The sequence below is a fragment of the Diadema antillarum genome, unplaced genomic scaffold, assembly GCF_040938485.1.
Source record: "Diadema antillarum isolate AM-2024a unplaced genomic scaffold, OU_Dant_1.0 seq00001446_RagTag, whole genome shotgun sequence".
Taxonomy (NCBI): domain Eukaryota; kingdom Metazoa; phylum Echinodermata; class Echinoidea; order Diadematoida; family Diadematidae; genus Diadema; species Diadema antillarum.
The window spans coordinates 140474-163459 of record NW_027272192.1 but is presented as its reverse complement, the minus strand read 5'-3'; the positions used below and the strand labels follow the sequence as shown (position 1 = coordinate 163459).

Below are 22986 nucleotides of genomic sequence, written 5' to 3'. Positions count from 1 at the left end.
ATATTCATACCAACTGTTTGGTCCCAAACTGCCCTTTGAATATTGATTTGTTTGTCTCCACGCACCTTGCATGTTATTACTTGTATAATGATTTCAGCAAAATCCAGCTGATTCTGTTGTCTAAACTGTTGCAGGTATATACAAACCCATATCAATCAGCATAAAAAATGCCACCTCTGGGGGTTATTGCACACTACACACGGATTAAACAAGTTTACACTTTTCCCCTACGCAAACGCATTTAATTTCCGGACACCTGCGGCTAACACTGCTGGCAAAGCATGATGAGGGGTGGCGAAGGTCGCAACACCTGAAATAGGGCCACTTGGAGTCTGGGAGAGATATTCCAATTAATCATTTCCTAGAAGCATGTGTGCGTATGCAGAATGTGATAGACAGCTAGCTGTGAAGATGGCAGGTTGGAACATGAATATAAAAAAAAAATAATAATAATGCACCATACATAGCTTGCTTCTTATTTGATTTCTTTCTTCTCAGTTTTACTAGAATGATATTGTTATCATGATTGTACATAATACCAATAATAATCATGGTAATGATAAGAATAATCATAACAGTAGTGGTATTATCATCATCATAACTATTGATACTTTTCATTAATTACGTTTTATCTACTTATCAAAGCCAATGAATTAAAGTCCATGTGGGACTAAGTAAGCTCCCCACACAAATACAAATAAAAAAAAATTAAAAAAATCATTCAAGTCATAGCAAAGCCTTGTAAAAAAAAGGCAGTCAAGCAACATATTCCATTTGATATTTGACATTTAACTGAATCATTCTGGAGTTTTCTTGTTCATTTTTTTTTTTTTTGGGGGGGGGGGGGAGGGAAAGGAGTTTAATGATACAGTAGCATAACATACAGAGCAGGTGACATTGCAGTTTCAACTATTTTTTTTTTTTTTTTACATGATCATACACGTACAACATGAAGAGAAACTACATGACCACCCATTACTGACATACATGGTACAGTTATGGTCAAGTTCATGATAAAAAAGAAAAAGAAAAGAAGAACACAAATACAAAAATTAACATTTTGCCACCAGTCAGTCCCATGTGGGGTATGCCAATTTCATTAATTATCCAAACCAGGATTTCAGGATGGAGTGGGGATTGGGATGAGGATTAGGAATTTTGGGTTTACTAAGAAAATGGGATCAGAGGTTGGATATAGAAGGTTTTTTTTTTTTGTTTGTTTGTTTTTGTTTGTTTTGTTTTGTTTTGTTTTGTTTTGTTTTTGTTTTGTTTTTGTTTTTGTTTTTGTTTTGTTTTGTTTTGTTTTTGTTTGTTTTTTTTTTGGGAGGGGGGGGGGTAAGTAAGGGTTGTGATGAGAGAGGGAAGACTGAATGGATTCTGCTCCCAGAATAATGAGCGTGGCAAACGGGGAAATACGGATTAAATAGATTCAGACCAACTGGCACCGGACTTATCATTACCAGTAAACTAGGGAACAGTTGAGTTGGATGCCTTTTGCTTCTCATGCTGAATGACAACCTTTGAGGTATAAAAACTGCATACAAATTTATTGAGAATCACTGCATAACATACCCCACGATAACTTCCTCAATTTGATAGTGCATAGAGGCATGACTACCCCCGCCCTCCTTTTTTTTCCATGCTCCTTCCCAGTTTCTATCTTTAAATGCCACAAACACAACCCTGTAAAGCATACAAAACAATATATGAACAGGGGACCTAACAAGGTCCTTGTAACTACTTCAAGTTTATACACACTGTATGCACCTATCAAATTTTCATCACGCAAGAAAATCAATATATTAGTAGACTGATCTTTTGGGTGCTGAGACTCTAAATCTTCAATGCTCTAATGTCTCACTAACTGTTTATTAAAGGGATTTTAGCAATTAGAATTTAACATTTTATAAATGGATGATTACACTTGGATGTCTTAAGGTACATGTAGGTTAGAACCATGGCCTGCCAGCACTACTACTACTACCACTACTTCACTTATAATTTGGGCAAATTTACTAGTGTTCTCTTTCAGGTTTTTTTTTCCTTCTTCTTCCTTAATTTGAGGGGAAAATCAAGGCATTGCAGTCGCCATATTTCTATGCCATGTACAAATGCTTTTCTAGCATTATCTGATGATACATCTTGCAGGAAGAAAAAAAAAAATGGAATGAGATTCGTGCTAGAGATGCTAACTTGCCAACATTGGCATCTCGGGACTAGCAGTATTCTCCATATGCATTGCCCTACGCTTTCTGGTATTTGTATTTCTTGGTTTTTGCATTGCATAAAGGTACAGTGTACAAGTAATCAACTGAGAACACAGCATGATTGTCTCTGGCAGCGTTTTAATTATTAAAAAATAATAAAAAAAATTAACGGGTCTTTAGTAATTATTGTCAATCATTGCAACTGCAGCAAGTTTTTCAATGCAATTGCAGTGTGAGAAAAACATTTGTAAGTGGACTTAACCCTAACTAGGCCGGGAGGGGGGGGGGGGGGGGGGTGGGGGGGGCGGGGGGGGGGCCTCCGAGGCCCCCCTCGACGTTCCGCGCGATGTATCGCAATCGCAAAAAGCTATCGCCGCAACGTTTCATGACTTTTTTCTTTCGAGTCTCCCGCATCTTTTGACACCAAATTTGCAACGCCCCGGCGCGCCGGTTCCGATGGTTACGCATAATATGTACATGCATGTCAGACCAAAAATTGCTCGAAAGCGTGAATTTGTGTACAATTTCAATGCAAACTGTGTTTACAGGCAAATTTCATAAAAGCATGATTATTTTGGTGTTTTATTGATTAAAATCAATGAATAACATATTTGCTTGTTCGGAGCGATGTCGCGGACAAATTTCATCTGAAAAAAGTGAAAAACATAAAGTTAAAAAAACAAAGAAATACATAAGAAATTCAAAAAACAATAAAATACTTAAGAATTTTTTCTGATATCACAATTTTTTTATTAGATTTGCTAAGGACACTAAAAAGAATATTTAAACAAAAAATGTGCCTGTTCTGAGCGGCATTTTGTGATTTATACCAAATAGTCTGATTAATTCACGCATCATTATACATAGATTAGCATAATTTAGAATAAATGATAATTTAAAAAAAAAATTAACTTCAAGGTATTTTAGATTACATCATAGGCAATGTGTGTGCCAATTTTCGTCGCGATCGTGTGGTCGACGGCCGAGATCTGGAAGGGGGGCCTGTGAGGCCCCCCCCGGCTCTATCAACTACCTAAATAGCCCGGCCTAGTTAGGGTTAAAATGCTATGCCATGCCATGTGAAGGCTAACTTTGACCCAGGGCCTACAAAAACCTCTTTCAAGATTTCAGACTCTAAACAGACATGGGCTTACAAATTGTCATATCAAAAAGAATGAAAGCAGCTTCATCAATGTCACACACAAAAATGACATAGTGGAAGGGACTATTTGTACATGTATCCACGCAACACTGACTTTGTCACAAGCACATGTACTAGTAGTTATACTTTTTACATGAAGTATATGATAACAAAAAAGATTTCCAATTTTCCAATTAGTTCCACACAAAACATGATAGAAATTTGAATCAACAATGAATCAACAACTACAGAACCTCCCTCCCCAATAGCCATCACTGTTATGTTATAATAGCCAAGTAATAATCTAACGTGAAGGATACAGGGTTACCTTCATGATTTCCTGTACCGTATGTCCCAACAAAAAATTACGACGGTACCCTCCGCAATGATATCTTTAAAAAAAGTGAATCAATCTAAATAAAAATTCAGGGTATGAAACTCTAAGTCACTGCCAACATCTTACAGAAAACCCCATTAAATTTGCTTAATTGGTCAAAGAGAAATGAGGAATTTTGTAGAGGATGTCAGGAGTCTCTTCCCTCCAAGTTCTGTCTATTGTATTCACACACAAGAGCATAGAAGTGCTAAACTTTGATGAATCAGACTCATGACATGCTTTTCTTTACAACAATCCACATTTCTCTGTGACCGCTTAACCAAATTGAATGGGGTTTTCTGCAAAATGGCGCTAAGATGTTATATCTTAAGACCCTGAAGTAGCATTTAGACATTTTAATCATATTGGGTGTCATCAATGCGAAAATCTGATTGTAATTTCTTTTGGGACATACTGTATAGACATTGGACAATTAATGTAAATGCAGATTTGTCTGCAGGTCAATGAAAGACTCATGAGGGGATGATATCATTACCAAACCTTATTTGCATATGTGGTTGCAATTTATGTCAGGTTTGGGACATTTGGAACTCCATTAAATTGTCTCATGACTTTCTTTGCAATCACGCCAAATTCTACTGAGACTTTTGCTTTTCTGTTTGCAGATTTTATTCGATTTACCCCATCACACTTTATCACGGAGTGGAATGGCACTTTATGCTTTATTTCAAAGCTACTCATAGATATCTATGCCTTATAAAAAATCAAAACATCTTATTGAATCGTTTTGAAATCATAAATACATGTAAATATAATCTATACATTTGTGTCCTCCCAAGAAGGAAAGATAGGCTGCAGATGTCCACCATGATCTTATCAGACTGGCATCACTTTTTCGTCATACGCCAGTCGCACTTTGTCCTTCCATCAGAACACGGCTACTGCGCAGAATTGACACCATTCGCGACTTCTGTCAATCCTTCAAGGGCCAGCGTTCCAGAAGTGCACTGTTTTGTTTTGTTTTGTTTTTTCTCAATTCTACTGCATGCATCACATGCTGAGCGATTTTTTGACAAGCTCCCGCGATATTTGGTAGAACTTTTGCCTGTCCTCCCTCCACATTTTCGAGGCGTCCACGTTGGCTCCACTCTCGTCATTGGGCTCTGCAAAGGGTGAACGAAATAGGCAAGACATTTAGAGTTGATGCAGCCAAGAATTTTCCAACCATGCTACGTAAATATTTTCCAGCTTCAAAAAACATTTCCGAAAAACGTACCGTTTAATTTTCTAACTTCTCATTCTCATAGATTTGAATGCCAAAGGTCAAACAAGCCCTGCCCATCAGTACACACTCAATGAAATTCTGACAAGTTGTCTGGTGGCCATCATAGACCACGATTTTTTAAAAACAAAATTTCTGACTTGTTGAGGAATGAAAGCACATGCAACAGATCTGAGCAATTCACGCTCCACAAGATTCAGAAAATTAAGGCACACACTGTAACTATCAGTCAGGCAGTCACTTTGCTATTTCCGTGCTAACACACGTCACATAATGTAAAACTTGATATTTTTGCAGCATGAAATTTTCGCGAGTTACAGCAGACGGCCTTTTTCGCGGCATGAAATTTTCGAGAGTTGCCTCTAACATTCAGTGCATATTGTGTAGATAAGAACTGTTGCATGCATTTTACAATGTAATTTATGAATTTTGGCTCTCGCGAAATTCGGGATATTAGAATGCATGTGAACATTCCTCATTTTACAGGAATATAAGGTGTAAAGTTCTTGTGTGCCCACATATATGCCACTTTGCTTATTCCTGGTACAGTGACAATTGTAACAATATTTATGGCATCGTGTTGATTTCAATCTGACGAAGAAATGGACCCACTCTTTAGTGCAAGCATTTTCAGTGATTGGAGGAATCTATATTGCACTGGTGATTGAAATCTTCCAAGCTCTTACATACTTCCAATCAGAAACGGCCTTGGGGGTTGGGAGTACAAGTACAACCCACGCTACTCTCTGGGTATGTCTAAGAATCATGCTGTATGCCCCCATAAATTTGATAATAACCCATCAAGTTATTGCATCCTTCTTCCCAAACAGCATGTTAATGTTCAATGGTAACCTACTCAAGTGTATTAATGGCACAGTCCCACATGGAGGTCATGGTGACATGAACAAAAATTACAAGTATGCTTCGGTGTTCATCAGCAGTTCTTGAAAGCATAGAAAGTACACCAGTGCAGCTTGAAATGCAGCGTGTCGTGGGTATGGAATATTTTTTTCATGTTGTTTTCCTCTGTATCCAAGTCTTGTTCGTTCAAGTCCTAGCTCTAGGGAACATGTTGTCATCAGATGTCATTCTCACTGTGTCTGGTCAGATTAGACTACAGACATTTCCTGTCGTATCCCTTTACGGACAGCCGCCACATTTGGTTATGGCCAATTACGCGCTCGCATATTTTGTTGCCTTCACCTCATCTTACTACAGCTTACTAGGTTTCTCATCAGCACTTGGACTGATGTGGTAAATTTTTTGATAGTCTACAATGCCCAGCCCCCCCCCCCCCCCCCACTGTCTAACATTGATCCCGCTTTTTCCACAGCAGTCTGAAACATGATTGCCATGGCCGTCTGGGACACAGTGCAAGTGTAGCAAAAGCTGTTGGTATCTACTCACCCGCCAGCATGCTAACGACAGACAGGAGAATCTTCTCCACACTCTGGACGGGGCTCCACCTCTCTGCACTGCTCTCGTAACCCATGGGATCATCGCCAGGGGCGTGGAGGATGGATATGCACACTCGGCCGTCTGCGTAGACTGGATGAAAATGCAGGAGGCACAAGAACATTGCAAACTCACAATAATGGGCATTTGATAGTGAAAACAAACAAACATTGTACTGGAAGAATTCAAATTCTAATTTCTAATCTCTACTTTCATTCTTAAATCTTTGTGTGCCATGTTCACATGCCCGGCTCAGTCAACAGCTTGCGAAGTTCACATATCTTGCTCAAACCCCATCCAAACCAATCAATAAACCACCAAATACCAGAGTACAATGAACGCTTCACTCACAATTCTATTCCTCTCACAGATATAACATCGCTGGGGCGACAAGACCTCGTATCTACAAAATGTCAAAAAACATGGCGGCCAGCCAAAGCACTATAGTGAATGTGATAGCCTTTCCTTAGACATGCCATGGTGACTTCATTTTTGGAGCAAGACAGATGTTAGGATTTGGTCAGGACATCACTTAGCTGATTATTTGAACATTAATCCCCAAAAAAGTCATTTTCATCAAATTTGAGATACAAGGTCTTGTCATCCCAGCAACGATAAGTAGCTTGTGTTGCATTGTGATTGAATAGTGGTGTTCTATAGGGGATTTTAGAGTAAATTTTGATTTTTTTTTTTTCTTGCAGTTGTGACCTGCAACAGCCATGCCTCCCAGATCTGGACAATAACTTAGCTACTGGCCATTTGTAAGAAAAAGAATCAGACCTTTGTGATGAGTTGTACACCTTTTTATCACAGCAAAGCTTGAAATTTTCTCTACAACTTTGCTCACTGCATGTCTAGTGCAAGCCTATCTATAAAAAAAACTGTAATGGCTTTGACAAACAAAATATTTTCCAAAAAGCACTCATATGTTGCAGTTTCAGATTTACATGGTACACCGGGGGTCTACACTGTGGCACAAGAATCAACTTTCCACACACTACATGTAGAAAGTGAGCTGTTTTGAATCACAGCTTTTGAATAGTGATAAGAAAGGAGGTATAAGTTTTGTCATCTAATAATTAAAATGACTGTATATTCTTTGCAGTGATCTATCTAACCAGTGGATGATCTAATACCCACAAGTTATAAGCCTCTACATTGTATGTGTATTACAAGCCCAAACTGTTCTGTTATACCATCTTAACCCTAACCAGGCCGGGCTTTTTTGGGTGTTCTGTGGCCGGGGAGGGGTTGATTCAACCCCCCCCCCCCGAGATCTCGGCCGTCGATCGCGCAATCGCCATGAAATTTGGCACGTGCATTACCTGTGGCATAATCTACCAAGCTATACAAACAGAAATGGAAATTTTTGTCATAATAATTAATTATGCTAATATATGCATAAAATCATACATTTTGCTCTAAATCAGAAATTAAAGCTCCTAGAATCCTAATTTTTGGTGAAAACATTCTTTGTAGCATTCCTAACAATGTACTTGAAAAAAAATTTGGTATCAAAATCAATTTCTTATGTATTTTATTGTTTTATGAATTTCTTATGTATTTCCCTGTTTTTTCGACCTTTTGTTTTACAATTTTTTTTCCGCAAAATTTATGACAGAACCTATATCAAGCATAATTATGCTAAAATTAATTAGTTTCAGCCGATTAAAGTGAAAATAATCATATCTTTATGAATAAGAAGAGAAAACTCAATTTGCATAGACTTTACACCCAAAATCACATTTTTGAGCCATTATCGGTCTGACAGGCATGTATAAAACGTTATGCAGCGTCGTAACGGTATGCACCATTTTCGCGAAAATGGTGTCAAAAGATGCACGAGACTTGAAAGTAAAAAGTCAGTGAACGGCGCGGTCAAAAAATTTCGCGCGGTGGAGTAGTCGCGAAAAATGTCGAGGGGGGGGTTGATTCAACCCCCCCCCCCCCTCCGGCCTTTTTAGGGTTAATGATGCAAGCTTCTACATGGAGCATACACTGTATGTACAATGTAGCTTGCGTTCATATCACAGGGTTTGCCTAACACAACTTTACTCACATTTCAGCGCAGAAGAAACCACAAAATCTCAAGCTCTTCGTACCTTTGAATTAAGTCATTCTCCACTCTATCACAACCAATTGCTGGTATAATGGCCTATGTACCAAATATATAGGAAATCATCACTCTTGTGTAGGCAATGGCTTACCATAAAATCAAAGCACTACATAGCAGAAGTTTAGACAAAAATCAAGACTTACTATTAGGATGAAACATCTCTGTTTTGAATCTCATCTTGGGCGGATTGAGAGGGTAGTCAGGTGGAAACTTCAGCTCTGTGAGAAAGACTCCTCCGGCAAAGCACGTCTCCTCCGGGCCCCTGCAACAGTGGTTATTTGAAAATGAGGCTAGGTATGAATAGGGTGTGAACAATTCTGGTCGAGATGAGGATTTAGCTTTTAACGTTTTGCGAGATATTCTGAAACCACTCTATAAGATGTCAAAGAGCATGCAATTCTAAGGGGTATCAGAAGTTTATGTGATGAAAATCGGTCTTGAAATGGCCGAGATATCCAAAAACAAGGTGAAACAAAGAGATCCTAATAAAAGGCGTGGCCTGTCAGTTTTTATTATTATCACTTTTTTTGATATCTCAGCCATTTGAAAACCAATTTTCATCAAATAAACGTTGAATCCTTCTTAAAATTACATGCTCTTCCATATTTCATAAGAGGTTTCTCATTATCTCACTTAGGAATGTTCACAACATGAATCCCCACTTCAACCAGTAATGTACAGTCCCTTTAATATACATATTGAAACTTATCTATAAGCACAACAACAAAAAGTAACCCCTCCCCCCCCCCCCCCCCCCCCCACATCAAAATAACATAACTTTTTAATGGGAGGGTTTTGAGCAAAATATTTGGGCAGGGGTGTTTCGGCACTTATTGACTACCTTATGTGCGAAAATAAGAATGATCCCATATCTTTGACTTAATAAGTAAGCATGTATCCCCTTAACCCATTGAGGACGGACTGATTTTGCTACAACACACATTTCCCATAGACACCTCCCCAAGTAGGACCTATACTTTGGACTCGTCCTCAATGGGTTAAATATCAAATGGTTATTATTCAAAAGTGACATGTGTGATTTTGGCATGGAATGTGAAATGAGATTATTTTTTGACCAATACTTTACATAAGTGCGGCTGGAGTTTGGGGGGGGGGGGGGGAGCTACTTGTTTGTTTGGGTTTTTTTGTGTGCATAGTACATGATACATTACATTACTTCATCTACCGTCGAAAGTTGGTTTGTCATCATCATCTTTTGCAAGATCCATATCATCACATCATGGCTCGCTGCTGTAGATTTACAAGTTGTACGAGGCAATGAAAACAGGACATGCCGTAAACACATATCTTAGCATTTAAACCATCTGCAGCAACACCAAGTTGATGAGGTTTGCATTATGTAATTACACAGTCAGCCTGTACTTTCCATGACTAATAGTTTATTTCAGACATAAATCCACATATCTACCTGTACATATCCATCCTTAACCCATATCGGGTCAACGCACCTGTGTATACAAACACCCAAGTGGCCCAGCACCGTTCGCGCACACATGCCGACAAACAGACAACTCTCCAAACAATCGCTTTTTATTAGCAAGCAATGAAAAAAAACATAGACAAGTTATATATCATTTGAAAGAGGAAAAAAATCTCTTTAATATGGTATATAACATGCTGCCATTCAATACAAAGTACAGTCATAGTACTCAGCGGAAGTGAATGATGTCATTCATATGTCATTGTATTCGCTACGGGATATTCTGTATGTGGCCCCTGTGGCGTTGATATCATGCAAAGTACCTCTTATTGTATACCAAGAGTTTGGGAAAATGCATCCCAATGAGCACGGTTACTGCAGAAAATTGACAGAAGAGTAGTCCTCATGAAGTATGAATCTTGTATGAATCAAGTATGAATCTTGCTTGAAGTGGGAAATGTTTACTTACGTGATTAAAGCCTCCCATTCAAAGAAGTTCTCTTCGTTTACAGGCCCAGCAATTATTCCCTCTGGTGGATTTATTGTAAGCTCTGTACAAAGAAGGGGTGGGGGGGGGGAGAGAAGAAGAAAGGGAGAGAGAGAGAAAGAGAGAGAGGAGGGTCAGACATGTAATCAACCCAAACTAGGTTCTCCTCAGTAAATGATAAACAACAAAACAAAACTATCAGTGTTCCACTCTAGCTCATATTAGAAAGTCACATTCTGGCCAAAACATAGCAAAAATAAACTAGAAAAGCCCTCTGAGAGCGCAGACCACCGCCAAGCAGCAACTTTCCACCAATGATCTTGCTCTTCCCAAAGAGATTTTTCTCCTCTCCACCACTGGGGAAAAATTCTTTGGACTCTTCCATAGAGATTAGTGATTTCCACCCATGGGTATATACATGCTGAAAAATGCCCAATTTCCCAATATAGAAGCCATTGTTATGTCATAAATCCTCAGCTGCGCGGCACGCCTCGCCCTAGCAGAAACTAGACCACGCACTTTAGTGCGCATTTGAAAACCTCAAAAATGCGCAGCTTGAACTCCCAAGTTCATTGACCCTACCTGTCAAAATATCAAAAATCCTTAATAAATTCCCCCAAAATTCTTGGATCACTACCAAAATTTAATCATTCGTTATTTGTGTCATTCTCAATCTTTCCTGTAAGTTTCATCCAAATCCATTCACTACTTTTTGAGTTATTTTGCACACAGACAAACAAACAAACCAACAAACCAACAGTATAACGAAAACATAACCTCCTCCCTTGGCGGAGGTAACAATGCAATATATCAAAATATAAAATAGCATACATACTTATGATACAGGCCGGCAGTGCACGACAAAAGTTATAGTGCACGTAAAATATAACGATTGCAGACGATAACCTACTATCGATTTGATATCGGTTTTTGCTCCCTCATTTTAATCATCGAGTACTTGAATCCCGCACCTTATCAACGCGATTGCGCCGCAACCGCAATATGCTTTGCTCGATATTATCGTTATTCTCAATTCTCGCAGGCTGGCTATGCCAGCAACTTATCTGTACCTGTGTGGGACTAGACTTTCAGCGGTAGATTTAAACATGGAAGCTGAAATGAACAGTAGGTTCGCTACTTTTAGAGAGACTGATCTATATAAACAGTATCTTAGACAATAAGGACACAAAGGATGCCATCAAATACGCCCTACAAATTTTGGACTCCTACTGTTCTGAAAAAGGAATCAATCCGACGGATATTACTGAGCAAGTCAACCCAAGATTTGTGCCGCTTTCTCCGTACATTCTACGCGGAAATGCGCCGTGGAAATGGGCAGCGTGTGGTGTGTACAGTATACGCTAAGCGCTCTTTCATCACGCTACGCTATGAACTTTACTGCGACATTCACAACACTCTCGGAATCCGCATGTGCAGCAATGGGGCCTGGCACGAGCCTTGTGTTTAAATCCAGTAGATCCCTAATCCTACAAAACATCATCTAGTCCTGGTCCTGGACCCACAGTGCAGTAAGTAGGGCGTCTAACGTGTTACTGTTAGTGTTACTGTTAGATCCATGGTAGACCTATTGTAGGGTCAAGTGTTGAAACTAGCTCTGTCGCTCATATATAAAGTGACGTACAGTACAGTGTACGTAGATCTAGTATAAAAACGTTAGGCCAGGGCCCCTAGGGCCCTAGACCTAACCTATCGTAGGGCCTAGAAAACGTTAGATATAACCACGTAGACCCTAGACTCTATAGTTGAATTTGGATCTTCAGGATTTTGTCTACACAGGTTCAAAGAAACTGGTATTATTGCTTGTGTAGACACGTGTAACTGTTAGAAATGATCTAGGAGTACAGCCTGACCTTGGCTTATCTTGCCTGGGTATGTATGCTATTTTATATATCACATAGTGCATGACATCTTATTGCACTATAACAAGTACCAAGCACCTCCAAATTCTGAATTTGCCCTCAGGCAATTATATTCAATTCGGCCTGCGGCCTCATTGAATATAACTGGCCTTCGGGGCAAATTCAGAATTTGTCGGTGCTTATATTGTTATAGTGCATTCAGCCTCATGCACTATATATATAATAATGATCTCCCAATGCAATATCTCTCAATGCAAGTCTCACTGAATTTGAATTCTAATGTATTAATCATGAATGTGATGAAGTCAACACAGTGATTTTATAACAAAATAACAGGATAAAGGTCTCAAAAGAGAAATGAAAATCTGCAAATAAAACATGTAACATGATTGTATGCCAGCAATCAAAATACTTAGCTACTGCAAGTGAGCCAAGCTGCCTATAATTTGACCATAATGCCATCCAAGATTTGACCACTGGCTACATGCAGAATTTTAGAAACCTTTGCTTTTGTGTGCAGTCGAACATTACTGGTGAAGGTTTTTTAGGGCACTACATTCTGTTGGTATTTAGTGGTATAGAATCTAGTCTACCTTGATTTAATACTGCATATGGTGAAGTGGAGGACCTCCCTCCCCAATAATGAATTCTTTCCGATAGATCTAGTAAGTCTTTGATGCTTCATCCCATACACTTTAGAACTAACTAGGTTGCAGTACATAGAGGTGCTCAGAATTTTCTGCTAAAATTCTAGATCTAGATTGGCGCAGAGGGGTGAAAGTTTGGTATAACTTTAAGCCCACTTTCAAGATATGATTTTCAAGGTATGATATAACATGAACTTCGTTGTAATTCTACAAATGGAATAGAATCTAGGGGTCCAAATACTAGAGGCACATATCTATGTTATAGTTTAAATCACTGCTAATATTAATAGGATACCAATCTAAAAAGTTTACAGTGCAGTACAATTATGCAAATATGATCATAAAAGACATAACATAGAACCTTGGATCTATAGCATACCTTGGATTGTGGGTGTAAAAGTTTCATAAACAATACCTATGTACCGGTACATTTCAATGTATTTGCCCCTCGGTGTCGTCGTAACATGACATTAAAGGGTGTGTACAGTGCTGGTCGAGGTGAGGATTTAGCTTTTAACTTTCTGCGAGGATATTCAAAACCACTCTATGAGATGTAAAAGAGCATGCAGTTCTAAGGGGTATCAAAAGTTCATTCGATGAAAATCGGTTTTGAAATGGCCGAGATATCCAAAAACAAGGTGAAACAATGAGATCCTAATAAAGTTGTGGCATGTCACCTTTTATTATTAGCACTTTTTGGGATATCTCAGCCATTTGAAAACCAATTTTCATCAAATAAACATTGAATCCTTCTTAAAATTACATGCTCTGTCATATTTCATAAGTTAAGCTTTTCATTATCTCACTTAGGAATATTCAAAAGATAAATCCCCACCTCAACCAGTACTGTACAGTCCCTTTAATAACTTTTTGGTAAGCACTGTGCATTAAAATTTCCAAAAATCTTCGGGTTATATGAGTTGTTCTTATTTTGACTCGGGGGGTTCATCAATTTAGTCAGTGCTGACAAGTCTCTGACAATTTCAGCAAATCCTTGGGTTTGATTGGCTGAGAAGCTTTGGTCACTGACTGTTACTCATACACGGTAATTGTCAGAGACGGACAACTTGTCAGGGCTGACAACTTTCATGAAACAGTCCCCAGAACCTCTCTATTAAAGTCAGACTTGAAACTGTTTACATGATACAGGATGCATATTCATGATGTGTGTGTGATGATACTGTAATGCATTCAGAGTCTGGACTCTGAGCTCTGGTGGTCTTAGCCTGACCAGAACGCTGTGCAAAGCACAGCGGTCTGACATGTATTAGTGTTTAAATGTTGTAAACGACCGTCACTATTGACGGCAAAATCACATAAAATGCCTTTTATTTTGTTTGATTTTAAGAGTAAGATAATTTTTACCACTCACCTACAGCGTATTTTCCTGATGGTTGAGTTGAATTTGGCATTTTGTTGGTATCCGGACCTTATTGTTGAATTTTTTGGAATACAGGGGAAACTCGGTATAACGAACACTGCTATAACGAGATATCGGTTATAACGAGGAAATTTTCTCGGTCCCAAATTTCCTTCCACACAAGTCTATGTAAAATGCTACTCTTATAGCGAGATCGGCTATAACGAAATAACTGCTATAACGAGATACATTTTGTGACTTCCAAACAAAGAAAAACATAGTAAATCAAACCTGCTATAGCGAGGTAAAGCAAAATGCCTTCGGTAAAGCTTTACTTCGCCTGTGCTATCATCTTCCGAGATTGTAAAGCTTGATGCGCCAAAAACTGTCTTGTACACACATAATCATTTTCTTCAATGCACTCCAGCTAGCACTGCATGTTGTACGTGTGAAGTGTGTGTGTGCACGCACACTGATACATGCAGAAAATGTGGTGGGACGGCCATATGTATGTACATGACATCGATCATGACGTTTAGCAGGTGTGAGGCAATCTGATGCTGTGATTGGCCTTCTACTTAGGGAATTCCCCGTCTTCACACACACGCAGTCATAATGTACAAACAGAATGTGTCACATACACACACAGCATTGTGCAGACCATATTCAAGCTTTCCACACAACACACACCCATACGATAACCATGCACATACCAATCCACAGACGATCTTGATACAATCGCAAGCTATATAAATTTACAAATTCAAACATCTACAATTAATAAGAAACACATTCTTGATATTGGATTTCCTTGGCAAAAACATCTTCTTACCCATAAAGGTGAGTAATTCCCTCACACACAATATCAAGTTTTCAGTATTGATTGAAATATGATGGGTAGTCCCACATGTGCAAATTAATGTCATTATTTTATGCCTTCTTTTATGCCTACTGATATAACGAGATATCGGCTATAACGAGGAAAATGACTCGGTCCCGTCCATCTCGTTATATCGAGTTTCCACTGTAGTAGATTGTGCGGTGGCATCTTCTCCTTCGAGAGCTTCACAAAATCAACAAGCTACCACGCATGCGCAACCGGAAGTGGTTGCGTTTTACGTACGCCCGTGCGCCCGTGCGTTTTATGTGTTACGTACCGTACGTAAAGCTACAGCACTAGTATCCGCGCGCGCTGCGCCGGCAATGATTTGACCTTTTTATGGGTCACCCCGACTAGCTCATCACTTCCGCTCCCCGACTAGCTACGTTGTAGTATACGAGAGTGAATGCCATTCAAATAAAACACGCAGATGAGTAGTGAAGCAATACGGACGTTTACAGACCTGACTTTAGCCACGGATTTCGGTGAGTTTTTGACGTAATTAAACAAAAAATCGCATACCGATTATTGAATGATTATCATAGATTACGGGGATTCCTTATAGTACTAGTTATATTTTAGTTTTCCACAATTAATAAAGATATTCATGAAGGAAACGCACACCCACCGCTGAAAAATAACGTCTGCGAAGGAATAGACGTGCAGCCGCTGTCGCTTCACGACAGCGGCTGCGTGTAGTTATGGTGGTCTATAAAATTTACACGTAGCCGGAGGCCTACACATAGTTCTAGTCAGAATAGACATAGCGTACTAGAAGTATCCGAACTACAGTTCTGTACCGTAGGTAGAAGTTATCTACTATAGCCCGTAGCTAGACGTACTAGAACTCTAGAGACGATTGTTAGATTCTACTGTTGTGAGGTCTGGTGCGAAACTGCACTAGCGCGATAGCGCCCAACATTCAACAACTTTGTTACAGTGCATGTGCCCAACATTTTGAATGCTCAATCAATGATTTATATTAAAGGAGCTAATGCAAATATGTACACATGGGACTGAAGACACACGGAAGGGCCACTCATGATTATGATGGGTGGGACAATATCTCTATTCCTGTGGTGTCAATAGCACCTTCAAACGTTTGAACACATGATACATACGTTTATATTCGGCCATTAACCTTTTGAGGGCAGAACCAGCCATTTTGGTTGATTACACTGAAGATCTCTTCACCAGAACTCAACCTTTCTCCACTGGACTACAGTAGATTCTATTCCTCTGACGTTTTCCTTGCGAAGACATGAGAGGGCGCTTAGCGCTTCGGTCGGCAACTTGCACTGACGTGTCCAAGCCACAGAAAGAGCTCTGTGGTCCAAGCATGGTAGAGGTCATATTTCATATTTGAGTTTTTGACATCACAATATGTGTTTTTGATTATATTTGCCCCTACATCATATGTTAAATTGCACATTCAAGGGTTATAAAGCTTCTCAAAGAGACACTTTTGAGAATGATGCCCTTTGGAGTTTTTTCCAAAGATAAATCTAAATACAGTTTTAATTAGTTTTTCATTTAAGATGAGTACATAGATGCAGGTAGTTAATTATCCTTGCCATGGGGTGTCATCATCATCTTATTGCCTACAAAATACTGTAAAACACTTTTATTTACCAAACAGATAAACTTGATGTATTTTTAGCTGTTTCAGTGGCAGCCCAAACAAAGAAATGCATTAAAATGACACAATCATTCAAAGTTGTGTGATACTGATGACTAGTTTCTACAAGATCTAGTACCACAAGAACATATAATAAGAAAACAAATAAGCAGAGTTGGGGTGGGGGTGGTGGGGGTAAGGGGGAGGAGGGGGGTAGGAGGAGGGGATGGAGGGATTTGACAGAATAGATCAACATAAACCAGCAAAGCTTGTATGGGATGAATACTTCCCATTGACTTGTGTGCATTGCGTGCATTCTCTATAGGGCTCACACGGGTAAATAATTCCCCATAGAGACGTGTGTTAAAATTCAAATTTCAAAAAATTCTGTAAAATAGCTGGGAGAAATGAGGTGTTTCATCTTCACTAACCTGGATAAGTGAGCTATATCCTGTCATCCACCAAATTTCCAAGGCAGGTTCTTCGGCTCAAACTCTGTCCAAGGGTCCGCAAAGACTAGACTACGATCTCTTGTCACTAAAAAAAAAAAAAAAAAAAAAAAAAAAAAAAAAAAAAAAAAAAAAAAAAATCACCTATGTTCCGTACACGCACCCAATGAAATATAGTCCTTTCAAATTCCATGAGAAAAGCTTTCATCTTCAAGTAGAGGAATTCATACTCAATATCTGCAGCTATTCATTTTTATGCCAAACTGCATTAAAGGACAAGTTCACCTTCATAGACATATACATGTGGGTTGAGTGCCTGCAGCAATAGTAGAACACATCAGTGAAAGTTTGAGGAAAATCGGATAATCCGTTCAAAAGTTATGCATTTTTGAAGTTTCTGCTCAGTCACGGACAGATGAAAAGACTACTACAGCTTGTGATGTCACATTTGTACAACGTTATGAAGAAAGAATAAAGAAAATTCAACATATTTCCATTTTTCTCGCATAACAAAAGAACACACGACTTCTCTCTTTCAGAAGGAAGGGGGAATACTCACATCAGTAACAAGTCGAAGAAATTTGCACTTTATTCAAAAAGTAAAGTTTTGTGAAAATCTCTTTTTATTTTCCTTATAATTATTGTTGTACGCATGTGACATCATACACTGTAGTAGTCTTCTTATCCAGCAGTGATTGCGCAGATACTTTACAAATTCATAACTTTTGAACGGGTTGTCCGATTTTTCTTAAAATTTCACTGATGTGTTCTACTAATATTGCTGCATTCTCTCAGTCCTTATGTATATGAAGGTAGACTTGTCCTTTAATGATTTCTAATCAATTTTTTTCTTCATTTATTTTGGTATCTTTGGTACGAATTTGTGAAGGGGTCTGGGACATTCTATTTTATTTACAGGTGTGAGCCCTATTACGTACTCCTTACGCTCCGTATTCTTGAAATAGACTGTAAATGGACTGAGGTTATTTCTTAATACTTATTTACTTTATTTTTACTTTTATTACAGGCTTCCTGGGATACTGAGTCATCACAGGGTTGAATTACTATCTAACATTCTAACGTAAATTGGGGGCGGGGGTAACATTCAGGGAAATATGGGAGGGGGAAGCTATTCCAGTTCGGTACGAATTATTAGCGTTCTGGGCCCTGTTTCATAAAGCTGTTGGTAAAATTTCCTTAATTCAGCACAAGAAATGGTCAACAGTCGCTCGTAAGTCGTTCGTAACTTTAAGAACAGCTTTATGAAACACCCCCGCACATCTTTCACTACACTTTAGTTGAATGCAGGACACCCTCGGTAAAGATAATTTTTAGGTGTTTGTATTGATAACAAGCTTTCATGAAAGTTTTATTTGTAAATGTCAGAATCGCACGTAATATAGGTATAATGAAGAGATTAAAATATTATCCCCCTTCTTCTGCTCTGATGATGCTTTACTCAAGTTTTATATAACCGTATTTGAATTTTGGAATCCTAGCTTGGGGGAATACTAGATTTTTTTTTTTTTTTTTTTTTTTTTTTGCAACAGATGGCGCTCAGAATTATTTCAACCTTCATATCCGAGCACATGCTGATGAGTTGTTCCCAGAACATAAAATCCTGAAAATGAAATACTTGATACTTGATACTTGATACTGTAATCCCTCTCGCAGCTCAAAGAAGCTATACTGGGATGAAACTACACATGTGTGCCATTGGGAGGTGCCATGGTGATGATCTCTATTTACAATAAAAGTGTGCACTGTGCGAGTAAAATCTGAATGCATCCTCCTTTAAAGGATGAGTGATCCAGAAGAAGGCTGCAGGGTTGTAATACATGGGAGAGCAGCTTCTCTGAATGTTGTTAAGGTGGTGGCATGTACAACTTGACTAGGTAGGCGGTTCCAGATCCAAATTGTCCTTGGAAAGAATGAGTACTTGAATGCATCAATAGTTGTCTTGGGTATGTTGAACTTGAGGTCATGATCGTTCCTTCCATAGTAGGTTGCAGGGGTAACCGCTGAGGGCAATGGTAGGCTTACCACTCCATAGTGGATTTTGTAAAAAAGTGAACATTGGTCCAGGAGTCGCCGGTGGTGTAACGTGTTCCATCCGTGTGCCGACACCAGACGGGTAGATGATGTAGACCATCTGTAGTCACCAGCAACAAACCGGGCTGCTGCCCTCTGCACTTGTTCGAGGCTGTTAATGGACGTCAAGGTGTGAGGGTTCCAAACCTCAGAGGCATACTCCAGTTTAGGCCTAACCAATGCTGTGTAGGCTCTACACTTCACTTCCTTTGAGCATGATGGCAATGTTCGGCGTATAAGTCCCAGGGTCTTGCTGGCCCTGCACCTGATGTTTTGACAGTGTGTATTCCAGCGTAGGTCAGGTGTTACAGTTACTCCAAGGTATTTATACTCCGTAACTCTTGGAATTACACCATTCTGAAGGTGGTATTTGTAGATTTTAGGATTGCGTTTTCGAGTGATTGACATTACTCCGCACTTCTTGATGTTGAAATTCATGAGCCACTTGGATGACCATAATGATAATGTCTGGAGATCTTGTTGTAGAGTGTTGTAGTCATCTTCTGACCTAATTTCCCGATAAGTCACACAGTCATCAGCATACAGACGGATGGGTGACGACATGCCATCCTGGATGTCGTTGATGAACAGTAGAAAGAGGGCAGGGCCAATAATGGAACCCTGCGGAACTCCTGATGAGACCTCCTTCCACGATGATTTGGTTCCATCAACGACTACAGCTTGTGACCTATCAGCCAAGAAAGCACATATCCAGTTGAGAGACTCTCCAGTAATGCCATAATAGCGTAGCTTAATAGAAAGTCGCTCATGTGGCACCCTGTCAAAGGCTTTCTGGAAGTCTAGAAAGATGACATCAGATTGGCTGCGATTTTGGAGTGTCTGAGACCAGTCATTGACAGCAGAAGTGAGTTGTGTTGTAGTTGATAAGCCTTGTCTAAAACCATGCTGGGAGTCTGCAAAGATGTTGTTTACTGCTATGTGCTTGGATAAGTGACTCAGCATGATATGTTCCATGACTTTGCAGGATATACAGGTTAAGGAAATTGGACGATAGTTGGAGGGATCACTTCTGTCACCAGATTTGTGGATTGGCGTGACAAATGCTTGCTTCCATTGAGGCGGAATCACACCACTGTCATAGCTTTGTTGGTAGAGGAAGGACAAGGCTGGTGCAATCTCATGGGCTATAAGTTTAAATAGCCTAGGGGGTATCTCATCTGGACCACTAGCCTTTGACGGGTTCAGCTGTTGAAGTTGTTTCTCAACGCCAGTGCTGTAGATATGGAGGTGCTGTATTTCGGGAAAAGGGGAGGAGCCTTTATGGGGCAGTGACTGGTCATGTTCTTGGATAAAAGCTGACTGGAAGAACTCGTTTAAGCTTTCAGCTTTGTCGACCGATGTTGCACATAGCCTGGAATTCCAGCGGAGTGATGGTATTCCAAAGCTCTCGGTGCGGCAGGACTTAATGTAGGACCAGAATCGTTTTGGATTTTCTGTTATGCTCGCTCCAATGACTGAATTGACATAATCTGAGTGTGCAGTATGAACCAATTTAGCAACATGGTTACGGAAACGTCTGTACGTTTCCCAAGCAGCAGTGGTAGATTGGTGATGTGCTTTCTTAAACAGTCTGTCTCTCTTGCGCATCTGACGTTTGATGGAGGGTGTTATCCAAGGAAGATGTCTTTTGCCCTTAGTCATCTTTGACGGCACAAACTCTGTGAGACATTTGTTCAGAAAAGTGCTGATGTTGTTCCAGTTTGCCTCCACGGTTTGATTCTGTGGATTACCATTGAGAAAATCTGTTGTGAAGTCTTCGGCAGCCTTTTTGAGATGTTCAGGGTCTGCTTTATGGAACTGATAAATTTTCCTTGGTGGCTTGGTCTGGAACTGTGTGCATGTGGTTAGCTTGAAGGTAAGGATATTATGATCCGATATCCCTGGATGGATACAGAGATCCTGTATAAGAGATGGGTGTGTGGTGACAATGAGATCAAGTATGTTGCCTGAAGCTGGCCTTGTGATGTCCCTAACCGTCTGAAACAGCGAGTACTGAAGGAGGATGTCCAGCAATCGTTGGTGGGATGCTGCGCTTGTTGGGTCTGTAGTTGACTGCAAATCCCAATTTATGTTTGGATGGTTGAAATCTCCAGCGATTGCGATATTTGGCTGACGTCTGCCATTCTTAGTCATTAGTTTCTGCAGTGAGTCACGAAGACCATCTAAACTGGCTGAACGGTTGTTTGGAGGGCAGTAATAACTACACAGGAACATCGGTTTAGTGTTAGCTAGTTGGATTGTGCACCACTGCAGCTCACAGTCCGCATCGAAATCTGGGCATGCGCTGACCGTCAGTGAGCTGTCAATGGCTAGAAAGACTCCTCCGCCATGTTTGTCCCTGTCCTTGCGGAAAACCAGATAGTTGGTGGGGAAAACTGAATAAGTTGGTATGTCTTTGTCAAGCTTTGATTCACAGCCAAAGATAACATCTGGTTTGTGTTGCTCTATAGTTGCCTGAAAATTTGCTATCTTTGTTCCACTTTTTAACCCATTGCAATTTAAAACCATTGCTTTGATTCCTCGTTTGGGTTTTCGTTTCTGAGTAGACGAGTCAGGGGAAAACTGGAGACGATTTTGACCAGTACGACTAGATGTTGGAGTAGATGTTTGTGGGAAAGTAGGCTGGAGGTTATTCCCATCAACACCACTTTCATCACAAAAGGACAAACTCAATGGTGAGTAGGTATTTGAGTGAGTAAAATCCAGTCCCAGTAATGAAGCACTGGAACCAATATTTGGTTCCCCACAGTTGATACATAGCCAAGAGAAACTCCTTGATTTGTTAGCAAGGCATTGGTACGAGTTTGGTGAGATGCCCACACATGAAATGTGACACCAATATCCACAAGCATCGCAAAGGATGGCAGCATCGTCATTAAAGACTGCCTTTTGACATACTGCACATGGGTAGTCTGATTGGGCATTGTTTGTAGATGGCCCTGGATTTCTCTCAATTTGGCCACTCAGTAAAAGTAGAATAACAAGATGGCTTGGAGATCTTGAGCTGAATTCAAAGAGACGTGCAGGTACAGCACTTGACCCCTTAGCAAGGGATGCACACACTGCCACCTTCACACAATCAGATTCAAAGGATTCAATGGATTGATATTGACTTACTTGCAGGTCTTTGGTCAACACAAGAAGAATACATACGGTTGCAAAAAATGCAAGCAAGAATGAATGCTGTGTTTTGTTCCAGGCACCCATATTGGTAGGAGTTTCCAAATGTTCCTACCCAATCTTTCAAGAAGAGTTCAAAAGTTGTCAGCAGTTGATGCTTGGTTGAGTGAAGTTCAAATCTAGCTCCACGGGGTAAGAAACTGCACAATAATTTCTCCTTCAATGCACAGGAATATAAAACAAATAATTGTAATTTATTTCAAATTGGAGGATTTATGTTTAATTACAACGGCAACCACCTACCCAAAATATTTCACTCTTTATTTCACCGTAATACAGAGACTCCAACCCTGAGCATTTCTGATCGGGAGATTCTCCCGCCTGAGACCCCTAGCAAACGGGAGACTCCAACTTGATGTGCGCTTCGCGCACATCACGAGCACGAAGTTCCTTG

At 39.8% G+C, this 22986-nt stretch overlaps 1 protein-coding gene across 1 annotated transcript; it reads right to left on the bottom strand.

Annotated features, from left to right (window-relative positions):
* Window positions 1-4715: 4715 nt before the first annotated feature.
* On the bottom strand, window positions 4716-16454 carry LOC139709537 (ubiquitin-conjugating enzyme E2 G2-like). Its single transcript, XM_071621495.1, has 5 exons — window positions 16355-16454; window positions 10449-10530; window positions 8682-8800; window positions 6375-6515; window positions 4716-4848 (listed from the first exon to the last, which is right to left on the bottom strand). The coding sequence occupies exons 1-5, from the start codon at window positions 16395-16397 to the stop codon at window positions 4736-4738; spliced, it is 498 nt and encodes a 165-aa protein (XP_071477596.1). The 5' UTR covers window positions 16398-16454; the 3' UTR covers window positions 4716-4735.
* Between the last annotated feature and the right edge of the window lie 6532 nt (window positions 16455-22986).